Genomic DNA, 12502 nt, shown 5'->3' on the forward strand with positions numbered 1-12502 from the left:
ACAAAAACTACGCTGACCGCCGCCTGGTCAGTTCCAACTCCCCGGCGCCACGCTGCTGCGTTACAGAGCAGGACGGGGCTCTGGAGGAAAGGTTTCCTGGCTGTCACCATCAGGAAAGCAGATCGCCAGGCATTCCTTCTGCAGTCTACGTCTGGGTTTCAACCACCAACCTTAGCTGAGCGGTTGAACACACCCTCCTGGGCCACCCGGGCTCCTCCCCAGAAGCCCTCCTCACTTGTGGGGTGTGCCTTCCTAAACCGAAGGCTGCTGTTCAACCAGACCCTCCTCACCCCCTGCAGAGGAACTCCCTTGGGGAGGAGCCCAGGGAGAACAGTCATCTGAGGCCACAGGAGAACCTGGGGGTGGAGGCCCCGCCTCAGATCCAAGGAGACGCATTCACTGCAAAAAAAAACAAGAAACCTGGACACGGGAAAATCAGAAGATGCCCGGTGACCATGACCAAGCACTGCGAGAGGAGGAGATGTGGGACAGAGGGTCATGTTCTTCAAACCTGACACTCTCTGGAGCCATCAGGGCTGAGATCATCTTGAAACCTTAGAACAAAAATGGGCCCAGAAGTCTCCTTAGAACAACCAGAAGTGTCGCTGAGTCAGTGAAATCACGTCTGCCTGAGTATCATGCTTGTCTGGGGCCGAGCTCTGTGTGAGTAAACTGACAACAGCGACCCGGAAGGTTCGATGGGAAATTTGGGTAGCAAGTTTACAGCCAGGGGAAGACACGGCTCCGAAAAGGCAGGTGGGGATGGCCGCACAGCTCAAAGGATGCCATCAATGTCACTGGAGTGCAGACCAGGTTAAACTGTGCTACGTTCTAGTGTGTGTATCTCAAGACAGAGAACAAGAGCTCTTCCTGAAAACCCAGCCCGGAGCCATGAGGTCCAGTCCAGCTCCGAGTGACCTGACACAGGGAGCGCCTCAAAAGGGCCCATCTTTACAGGCGCAGAGAGCTTCATCGCTCTCCCACCACCCAGCCCACCATGCCACCAGGGCTCCCTTACGAGCTCTGAGCCATCCCACGAACACCCACTCCTCACCCAGCCACGTGGTCAGGCTCCAACGATGAGGCCATTGGGTGACAATCAGTGTGAGGTCAAAATGGAGAATGACCGCGTCAGATGTGTCGGGTCACATCGCCCCCTAACTGCCAAGTCTCCAAGAACCATGTTCCGGGCAAGCTGACACACGCCCTCACCCAGCGCAGCCAGCTGCTCTTGCCTCACACCTCAGCATTCCTGACCGCCACACACATCCTTCACTTGCAGAAGAGCCAGGCAGCAGCACACTACTGTCCAAGTGGACTGTTGGGTTCAGGAGAGTACAGGGCACACACATGGGGCATGGGGCACAAAGAGAACATGGGGATGCAAGGCAAAGGGCACACAGCATGAGTGTGTGTCCAGCGCAGGCATGGGCATACCGCACAGGGTCTCAGGATGCAGTCATAGGTAGACTGCTTCTGGCAGTTGTGCTGCGGCTGCATGACCTGCATGATGGGGCTGGGGTCTAGTCAGAGGCTCCATAGGAAGAGACCCAACCCAGAGCTGTCACCCCAAGAGCCCACAGTCCCACACAGACTGTGTGTCTCAGCTCTGTACAGAGGGCCGGCATGGCAAAAAGGGTTAAGCACCGGGACATTAGTTCAACTACATCCTCAGGCACCTAGGAAGAAAGACCTGGTGGCCTACCTCAGTCAGGATCACAGCAGGAAAGCCACACAGGGGTGTGTGTGTGTTCTACTCTGTCCCACGAATCATTCCCCGGCACCCAACAGGCTCCAAAAGTGAGTCCTTGGGTGGTGCGCGCATTTAAGCACTGAGCTACCCACTGTAGGTCTAATGGTTCTAACCTCCCCAGGTGCCTCCAAGAAAAGGCCTGGCATGCTGCTTCTCAAAGTCAGAGCCATGGAAACCCTACAGGGAGAAGTTCCACACTATAACACACGGGGTCACCATGAGCACGGCTCTGGTGCACCAAGAGACAAAAACAGGCAGCAGACAGGTCTGGCCCAGAGACCCCAAGTTCAGTTCATGGACCTGGCTTCTAAGCACAGCCAGCCTGTTGGGCCCAGGGAGGGAACTGAAAGGGTCAGCCATGGCGATGAGGGAGGGGAGGCGCCCCAAGACGCACTGGTCCCACCTGCCAGGCCGGCCCGGGGCCCGGGGTGCACTCACCGCGTTTGGGCTTGGGGAAGCTGTCGTGCAGCCAGAAGACCACCTTCTCCACGAAGTGCTGGATCTCGCACTGCTCGGGGCCACGGACAAACACCATCCAGTCGTGGGTGAAGCCCTCCGTGGTGGGTTTCTTCCGCAGCTGGGCACGGTGCCCCAGCTCTAACTTGACCTGGACAGTGCACTGCAGGGGAAAGAGGCAGGACGGGTCAGGCTCCCCACAGCACATGGCCACACGGCCCACCCGGGGACCAATGGGGGTCGTAGGGCACCCCATCTGTCCTGCTGTGGGAGCCAGGGACAGAGCAGCGCCGCCCACGGACCTCCCTGGGTCAGGTAACCAGCTCTATCTCCCAGGGAAGCACAGACTTTTGGGTTCACAGGCAAGCACTTAGCCATTGTGCTATCAGGACTTCTCAAGCCTGTACCCAGCACTATATACATGGGGCCCTCTGTTACCACCACCCTCACACACCCTCCTGAACACTGTATACACAGGAACACAACCACAACACCCACACAACACCCAGACCACTGTATACACAGGGCCGCACCCCATTACCACTTCTGCACAACATCCCAACCATTATATACACAGGACCTGCCCCCCATTACCATCATACCTGCACAATATTCCATTAAACACACAGGACCTGCCCCCCATTACCATCATACCTGCACAATATTCCATTAAACACACAGGACCTGCCTCCCCATTACTACCACACCTATGTAACGTCCCCACCACTGTATACATAGGACCTGCCCCCACCATTAGCATCATACCACACAATGTCCCGAGCACTGTATACACAGGATCCCCATTACCACCATGCCCCCACAATGTCCTGAAGCAGCCCAAACCCTCAGATTCTGCTCCCGTTCCACTCTCCTGTTCGTTTTCACTGGCAGGCCCCACTTCCTCCCACAGAGCTCTCTGCCTGGGATGCACATCACCTGACCTGCACCTGGCTGGTTCCCTTGGGATATGCTCCGACAACCTGCCCCTCACTCTGCCATGACCACACGCCCCTCCCAAGGGCCTGTCTCCTCAGCCCCCCATGCCCTAATGGAAGCATGCTCATCCCCTTCCTCATGGAAGGTCACCAGAGCCACCAACAAGCATTGGTTCTCGGGGGCTGCCAGTGGGCACCAAAAGGAAAGCTACTGGTGGCCGGTCACCGGACTGCTCTGAAGCCAGCCCCCCACCTTGGACACTGAGGCTCAGCCACCACACCCTGCAGCGCATGCTCCACACCTGGGGTCAAAACCCACTCATCCACTCTGGTGCTGAGAGCCCCAACTTCCCAGAGACACCATCCCAGCCCGGCATCCAGTTCAGAGGCCATGGGGACACCTGCTTCCGACAGCTCAGGTGGCTGGTCATACCCATAGTCCCCCGCCCCCGGTGGTTGAGCTGAGCTGGCTCCTTCTCACCAGCTGCACTTGAGGACGGACGAGGTTGTTCCACCATCCTTGGTTGGACCTGGAGGTACACACTGCCTCTCCTGTCTCTTCCTGTTTTCTACAAGGATGGAGAGGGACTCCCTTAGTCTCCCTTGGAGGTTTGCCACTTTGACCCTTTGGAAGACAGACTGTGCCTTGCAGACCCCAATGAATGGCTCATGAGCTGCCAGAAGTCTACGCAGACGCCATCTCAGTTAGCCGTGGGCTGTAAGTCCCAAATAGAGAAAAATAAGAAAGCCCCCACTGTTGATGTTGGGGGACGATCTCTGGGTCCTGATGGGTGCAAACAAGAACGTTTCTCTCTGTGGGGTCGGGTGGGTTCAAGCACTGATCTGCCGTGCCGCCAAGGCACCCTGCATACCCTCTGCTGACTGGTGTAGACGCCACAACAGGGTGCCTTGCATGTGTCAGAGTAGACCTATGCCCCTCAGGGTTTCCGACAACTGAGTTTTCAGAAATAGACTGCCAGGTCTTTCTCCCAAGGAAACTGGGGTGCACCAGACCTATCTTTCTGTTAGCAGCAAGCCCATCAACCATTCACACCTTCCCAAGCCCACTGCCGCTGAGCCAAGACTGATTCACGGCCCCATCCACCCCCCACCCCCTATGACGGAGCAGCACATCATCAGGCTTCTCCTTCAGGGTGGCTGGTGTGTCCCAACTGCCACCCTTCATTCAGCTGCGGTGCTTAACCACTGCACCACTAGGCTCCTTCTGCACAGCACTAAACCAACACCAAACTCACTGCCATCAAACCCATGCTGACTCACAGCAACTGCCCTATGGGTTTCTGAGACTGTAAATGTTTGTGAGTAGAAAGACCCGTATGTCTCCCGCAGAGCTGCGGATGGTTTCAAAATGCCGACCATGCAGATCACAGCCCAATACATAACCACCACATCACCAGGACACCAATACCAAACTCGCTGCCACTGAGGCGATTCTGACTCATAGCAACCCTGTGGGCAGGGGGTCCTAGACCATCGGGCCAGCCTTCGCCACCTCCCCACCAAGGGCAACATTCACTCCTGCTGTCCTGTCCCCTCATCCTCAGCTGGGGCCCTGGCTCCATCTCAGCCCCTTCTATTCCACCTCCTAGCTTTCCACTGGGGCCAAGCCACCTCTGTATCCTCAGCAGGTGTCCATTACCCCCACCCCCACCCCATGCCCTCTGCGAGTACGTATCCAGCTCCCCAAGTGCAATTCCCATGACCAAAGCCGTACCGGCCCCAACTGCCTCTGCTCCCTCCCTCCTGTGCCTTGCTCACTGTGCTACTTCTGGTCTCCCCTGCATCTCTAAGAGCAAGGGACCATGGCTTGTCTGTCCTTGTCATCATGCCTGAACACGGCCCCTATGGCCACAATGACAGGGGAGTCATTAGGCCTGGATTAGGGTCGGGTAGAGGAACCGGCCCAGATGGACTGCCCGGAGGGTGAGCCTTAAGCCTCAGCCTGAAGCTCTCTCTCCCTTGACATCATCTTTGAAGGTAATTGGAATTGTGCCCAACTAGTGAAGACGGCTCTCCTGAGCGGAGGCTCCTTCCTGTAAGGGTTCTGTGGGTAGAGTCTTATCAGCACAGACACTAGGGCCCAGGGAGGAGTTGGTCAGGGGGCAGTGAGCCTGGGCTTATGGGGATGGCACCACCACCCAGGCAAGCTGCAGACAGAAACTGGGACATTCAGGTGAAAACACCCCCTCTAAGGGCAGAAGAAAGGCCTGGCAACAGTGGCTAAAGATGTAGACAAATAGGATGCAAAACCAGCACGCCCATCTGAGTAGGGCTGCACCACACAAACAACACTGACAACCAGCTGCTGTCAAACAGATGTGCCATGGACGCCCATAGGCTGTGGTTGTTGGGAAGCTGTCGCCAGGCCTGCCCTCTGAGGAGCTTCCTTCTGGGTGAATCTGAACCGCCAGCCTTCCACTGGGCCACTCGTGTGGTGGCCCGGGACTGGTGCCAGGCCGTGAGCACAGGCACTCAGGTAGGGCAGCCTGGAGTGGCTGGGAGAGCTCCAGCAGAGACAAACGCTCTATGGCAGAGGTTCTCAACCTGTGGGTCTTGACCCCTTGGGGGGTGTCGAATGACCCTTTCATAGGGGTCACCCGATTCATAGCAAAATGACAGTGATGGAGTAGCAACGAAAATAATATTATGATTGGGGTGGGTCACCACAACACGAGGACCTGTATGAAAGGGTCACAGCAGCAGCCACCCCATGTGGATGCCGACTTCTGAGGCTCAGGCTTTCACTGTGGCTGCGCGCGATCCAGGCGGTTCTGAATCACACAGCAGAGAGCACCGCCCGTGTGTTTCCAAGGCTGTGCATGCTGACTGGAGCAGACCACCAACTGAGCACTTTAACCACGGCACCACCGGGCTGTTTCCGACATGATGCCAACGTCTTCTTGTTCGGCAGACTGGCTGCCCGAAGCTCAGCCCACGTCTCACAGGGTACATACAGGGAAGCGGGAAGACCACAGCGCCATCCGAGAGCTACGTGCCGGCACCAGGGAGCTTCGGAGGCCAAAGTCAGCAGGAAGGTTGTGCAGCTGGCCTGGTCACAGCTCCCCCAGGGCTCAGGTGGGTCAGTGACCAGCCAGCAGGGTCCCCACACCCAGCCTGCTCACCCCGCCCCAGGGAGCCCATCAGCATGGGTTTCTTTCTTAAGAAGGTTGGCAGATGAGACTGACTGCAAGCCACTCCACAGGGAAGACGCACAGATTCAAGCCAATGAGCCCCCCACCTGCTGACTCCGGAAACAGCTCTGCACAAAGGAGCCTTGGTGGTGCAGGGAGGGAGCAACTGCTTCTGGCCCAGCAGCTCCAGGGGAGAAAAGATCTGGAGGTCAGCTCCCAGAAAGACGAACCACAACCAAAAAACTGAAGCTCTACCACTGAGCTGATTTAGACTCTTCTTAACCCTGCACAGGTCTCTGAGGCTATCTTCCCTTGTGGGAGCAGATGGCCTCCCCTTCTCCAGAGCCTGATGCTTAACCCTCAGCGTCACCTCCAGGGCTCCTCCTGGGGGACGCCGGAAAAAGAGGTTAGCGGATGGCCACGCTCGCCTGCGCCTCTCAGAAGGGATAGCTCTCGTGTCAGCAGCTGGTCTCTGCACTCCCAGCTGGCACACCTCCCAGCAGCTCCTCCAAGAGAGCTGCCTGCTGCCGGGCAGACGCCCGCCGAACCTCCAGAAACAAGGGCCTGGCCTCGGTCACTGCCACTGCCTGGCCCTTGCGGGGGGAACCTCGGCCAACCCACTCCCAACAAAAGCCCAGCACAAAGGGTAAACATCGGGCCTGCCCCAGCGTGGGACCACTTAAATTGTGTGGCAACATCAGGAAGACAGTGGACGGGGCAGGGGGGCCTGGGCAGGGAGTTCAGCTAGGCTGACAGGCAGAGGCCTCGTGAAGCAAGGGACCAAGTCCTCGCCTGCCCAGGAGAGCAGCTTCCCAGGCTGCTCACCGAACACCGAATGAGTGCTCAGGAGTCCCTGGGAAGGCAGCTCCCAGAACTTTGTCACTGAGTATAGGAGGGCAAAGCTAAGAGGTACTAGTCTACCCAGTGGTGTCTCTGAAGAAAAGCTGGACAACCTACTTCCAAAAACCTGAAGCTGCTACCACCCTCCAGTGGGGATCGACTTGGGGGCCCACTTGGCTGAGCACCTTCCTCAGCAGCCTCCCTGTCCCAGGAGCCCCGAGACCTCGGGAGGCAGGTCCTTAGTAGTAGCATCTGTGCCAGGTTTCCCAGTCTTTCTTGGGGATCTTCCAGACGCCCCTCCTCTGGGAAGCCGATCAGCCCCAGGTGCTGGCATTAGGCTGGGGTGTGGCCCCCAACCCACAGCCCCCTCCTGGACCAAAGCACTGAGGAGCCGGCATTCTCTCCAGCTCCAGAACCATGGCTGCCCCACAGGGGCCCTGTGTGGAGGACTGCTTCCCAGCGCATGGGAACCTCATGGTCAGCACCTGCCCCCCTGTGCACCAGGGCCCCCTTCATCACAGCCAGTTCTGGCGCCAGCACACTCCTGCCCGAGGGCTCCCTCTGCCTGTCTCTCCGAGGGCCAAGTCAGCAGGAAGGCATGAGGATGAGCCCATGGAGTCTGTCTCTCTCTGAAGACTCAGGAAAAAAAATGATGATGCCCTCTGAGTCTGCAGGTGCCTGGGAAGGCCAACCCTCACCAGGCTGACCAGGGGGTGGCCAGTCACGCACGGATGGCAGGCAGGTATCACCTGGCAGTCCAGGCAGCAGGGGCACAGACTGTGATTGAGTTACTGAACAAACGCTTGAAGCCATGACATGAGAGGACGTGGCCCTGCCCTCAGCCCCTCATGCTGTGACGATGTAACGATGGCATAATGATGACGCAGTGACAGCAGCAGGGGGACCCACCTCGGGCACCATCTCCTTGTCCGTAACACGGGTGTCTGGGGTTGGGGCGAGTTACTCACAGCCATCACAGTCAGAACAAGCGTGCCCTTCCAGAACAACTAAGCTTCACGACAAAGCCCCAGAAACTCCCTGCCGGCGAGTCGAGTCTGACTCACAGGGAGTCTGCAGGGCCACCGAGCGTGTCCCCACCTTCAACTCTGCAGGACATCGCCGGGTTTCTCTCCTGTTGCTCGAATCACCCACCTTCAGATCCAGCCAAAAAATACAACCAAACTCCTGCTGGTGGTGCCCACGCATGGTGGGCCTAAAGAGAAGGGAAGTGCGGCACTCGCGTGTCCGTGGGCATCATCTCTGTGTGTGCAGACGACCACATCTGGAGGATTCAAGCCAGTGGCCTGGCAGTGAGCAGCTGCATGCTTCATCCTGCACCTCCTGGACTCCCGCCACACCACAGTGTTCCCCAGCCCAAATGTAAGCAGGGCCTTTTCTTTAGTGATGCTGTGCACTTGACAACCAACTGGAAGGCTGAGTCTACCCAGGGGTGGCTGGGAAGAAAGGACTGGCGAGCTATGGCTCAAAAAGCAGCCGGCGAAAACTGCTCTGACATGCACAGGGCTTGCCAGGAACCTGGGGCCCACACGATGGCAACCAGTCTGGCTTCAAAAGTCAATCAGTACCCAATTAGAACCCACGAAGTCAGGGATCAGATTCACATGCACTGGCTATCACTGTGGGAAGCCCTGGGGGCAGGGTGGGTTGCCCCTTAGACCGCTAACCTTAAGGTCAGCAGTTCAAAACCACCAGCTGAGAAAAACGAGGCTGTCTGCTTCAGAAATCTCCGAAACCCACAGGGACAGTTCTGCTCTGTCCCAGAGGGTCCTGATGAGTCGGCATCGACTCGAAGGCAAGAGTATTTTTTAGAGCTGCCCACTGCGGCCACAGGACCAGTCTGTAGTCCTTCGGGAATGCAGGCTGGCTCAGACAGAACCAACACTGCCAGCTCCGTTTACAGACCACACCCCATCACCACCCCCCTTCTCAAGCTTTACAAAGTCTGCCCACTCCCTCCCCACTGTCCTGTAATCACACCTCCTCTGGGACATGACCTTAAGGGGACAGAGCAGTTCATCCCCCTACCCCCACCCCACCCCTAACCCTACAGAGAACAGCAGACAAAACAGTCATGGGCGTGGGGGAAATCACACACACAGGGGAACTGGTGCCTGGGCCCGCGGGAAAGATTTCAGTAGAAAGTCCAGAGTTGGGGTGAGTTTCCCCCTGGTCTGAATTCCCACTCCGCGCCCCCAAGAATCCCAAAGGAGGCGCCTGCAGGGCACCAGGGGCCCCCTTCCACTGGGCAGAGGAGGCATTCACAGGTCTGTGACATTTCAGGGCAGGATGGGGACTTTCTCTGGAGCCAGAGCCAGTCTGTCTCACACCAACCAGTCTTTCTAGAGCTCACAGCCAACTAAGTTGCCTCCGCCTCCACCTCCCTGGGTGACAGGCACTTTTCTCCCCACTCCTGACATGACAGAGCCCCGGTGCCTCTCCCCGCCACACACACACACACACACACACACACACACACACACACACACACACACACACACCCCCTGAACGCACCCAGCCCCATGGCTCCGCACACCTTCCTACCAGGATCCGGCTACACTTTCTGCAGAGAGGGGGGTGGCTGTCTGCCCTCAGGGACCACAGGAGGTCGGTGACAGACTCTGGATGTTTTAGATTTAAGCAGCCCCACTTTCTGCGTGCACTGTCTGAACTCTTGGGCCTGTTTGTCCAGCAGTGTGTGTCCCTTCCCCCCCCCCCCACCTCACACCGACTCCTCTCTTCCCCATGAACACGGGATCTGCCCACCCTTCCACACACTGACATGACAACTTCCCCGACAATGCCTAGCACATCCAGCTGCTAACCGAAAGCTAGCCAGTCCCAGACTGCTCTCAGATACCTCAGAAGAAAGACCTGGAGCTCCACTGCTGAAAACCTCAGAGCAGAGTTCCTCAGCCTACAGGAGACCTTTGAGGGGGGGTCGGCTTGGCAGCAACTTGCCTTGCCATGGGGGACCCAGCCCAACCCAGGGGGGAAGGACCAGGTCCGAAGACCTCTTCCCCAGGGTCAAAAGGGACCAGGGTCATGACGACATGCTGCGCCTTGGGGTGCTGAACATACACTTTTATTTTATTTTTTAACTCCAAGCTGTTGGAGGTGATACGATCCCTTCCAGAGTAGTGCGCCCTCCACGCTGGAAATCCATTCTCAGTGTGGCCAAAGGCAGGGGAACATGGGGAAATGGTCCCCAGGCCCCCAACAACCATATATGCCTTGCTCCCAGACCCTGAAACCCCATGATCACAGGACACATTACCAGCAGGCACCCGACTGCCCGACCGAACAGCAGAGCCCTGGGCACTGCCCCCACCACAGCTCCCTAGTCAGGGGTCCCTGAAGCAGGAGGAGCTCGGGGTCAGGAAGATGATGCAGCCCAGGTATGTAGGGAGAGGGCTTCAACAGCAGGGCCGCCCACCGAAACCATCCGCTTTAGCTCCAGGGGTGCCGGGCGTTGAAAGGATGGGTAGAACCCTGGCTCCCGGTGGGATGGAGGCGCCAAGACGCTGGGAAAGGGAAGGAAAAACGTGGAGGGCAGGAGGGTAGGAGTGTGGGAGAAGCAGGGGTGCAGGTGCCCAGGCTGGGGTCCTGGGCTGCAGGGCAGAGGGAAGACTTGACAAGCGGTAGGAGCCTTGGCTGCGGGGGAACGAGGGATGCTGGTCTGTGGGTGAGGGTGCTGGCCTGGGGCTGGGCACTGGGGTCCCAGGGCAGTGACCAGGCCTGGAGGCAGCGGGGCTGCACCCACTCCCCAGCAGGCCTGGATCCCCGTCGGGTGAACAGGGGTCTCAGAATCTGAGGGGAGTGCGCCGGGCGCACAGGGACGCCGGGGCCAGACTTGGAGCCGGCTCCAAGTGGCTCAATCCGGCCTACGCTCAAAGGCGCCTGGCAGGGTGGGGGCTCAGGGGGTCTCAAGGGGGCACAGGGCAGGAGAACGAAAGGGACACTCCCAGCGGTAGCCGTAGCGGTCGGGTCTGATGGGTCCCGAGTAGAGTCGGGGAGGCTCCGGGCCCGGGCGCCCGAGAAGGGTGTGAGGAGCCGTGGGCCGTTCAGGGGGCTCTAGGCCGGGCCGGGGTCCCCGGGGAGGGTCTGCGGGGGCCTGGGCCGGGTCAGGGTCCCTGGGTGCCCGAGGGCAGCGCGGCCAGGCCGGGGTCCCCGGCGGGGGGGAGGGGCGCCCCCGCCCACATAAAGGCCGGGGGGCGGGCGCGCGCACAAAGCGGGGCGCGGGCGGCCGCTCCTCACCTGATTGTCCATGGCTGGCGCCCCGCCCCGCCCCCGGGCCCCGCGTCGCTCGCCGCCGCCGCCGCCGCTCAGCGCCGCCCCGCCGCCCTCATTGTCTGTCAGCCGCCGCCGCCGCCGCCGCTCCCGGCCGCCCGCCCGCCGCCCGCCAGCCCCGCGGAACCGGAAACCACCGCCAGCCCGGGTCGCGCACCGACCACGGCCCCCGCCGCCGAGTCGGGCCCGCCGCGGCGACGGACGGGCGGCTCGGCCACTCAGAGGCGCGATCGGGCGCGCGTGGGGCGGGACTTCCTGCTTGGCGGGGGCCAGACGAGCGGTGGTCGGAGAGACGAGGCCCGCAGCCAATCCGAGGCCCGGGCCGGAGGGGCGCGGGGAGGGAGAAGGGGAGGGGCGAGGCGAGCCCGGGGGCGGGGAGCGCGAGGTGTGCGGCGCACGTGGAGGGGGGCGGGGGCGGGGACGGGAGCGGGCGCGCCGCGCCTGCGCACTGAGGCCCGCAGGGGGCGCTGTCTGCTGGCCTGGGCGAGTCGCGCTGCGGGTTCGACCCCCGGGAGGGCGCCCTTGGCAATGGGTTGCTGCACTGGGGTAGTCTGAGAGCGCGAGAAAAAGACTACCTAGTCCTGTGCTGTCTTCACAGGTATGTAGGTACGGTCTGTTTGAGCCTACTATTACATCCCTGTGTTAGGGTCGCCTCTTGGAACTTGACCTTTACAGGACGACTGTCTCCACGGACTGGTGTCTCCTAAAACGTCTCTCCAAGGTACATGAGACAGTCTCACCATCCTCGCTTCTAAGGAACATTCTGGCTGCACTTCTTCCAAGCTAGGTGTATTTGTCCTTCTGGCTGTCTGTACTGTCGATATTCAGTATTCTTAATCAATAATTCAAGTGCCTCCGTTCTTCTCTGGACTGCCTTTACATGGTCCAGCTTCCTGATGCAATTGAGGTGAATGAGAAGACCATAGGCTGAACTGTCAAGCTTCAAGCTAAGGTGCCCTTTATTCTCAAAATAGCATCGTTGCCTTCTACCACATTAAGCGGGGTATTTACATCTGATTTGCCTAATGCAATACATAATTTGAGCGCTTGACTCCATG

At 59.2% G+C, this 12502-nt stretch overlaps 1 protein-coding gene across 3 annotated transcripts in view; it reads right to left on the reverse strand.

Annotated features, from left to right (window-relative positions):
• MLLT1 (MLLT1 super elongation complex subunit) overlaps positions 1-11550 on the reverse strand; it is a 42034-nt gene extending 30484 nt beyond the window's left edge. The window contains exons 1-2 of one of the 3 annotated variants that reach the window (XM_075545563.1): positions 11412-11550; positions 2192-2372 (exon numbers count right to left, since the gene is read on the reverse strand). In XM_075545563.1, coding sequence (XP_075401678.1) covers positions 2192-2372; positions 11412-11423 — 193 coding nt within the window. In that variant the 5' untranslated portion in view covers positions 11424-11550. The remainder of the gene's footprint in view (positions 1-2191; positions 2373-11411) is intronic. The other 2 variants (XM_075545546.1, XM_075545553.1) reach the window with 2 other exon arrangements.
• Positions 11551-12502: the final 952 nt, after the last annotated feature.

This window comes from Tenrec ecaudatus, chromosome 1 (assembly GCF_050624435.1).
Source record: "Tenrec ecaudatus isolate mTenEca1 chromosome 1, mTenEca1.hap1, whole genome shotgun sequence".
Taxonomy (NCBI): domain Eukaryota; kingdom Metazoa; phylum Chordata; class Mammalia; order Afrosoricida; family Tenrecidae; genus Tenrec; species Tenrec ecaudatus.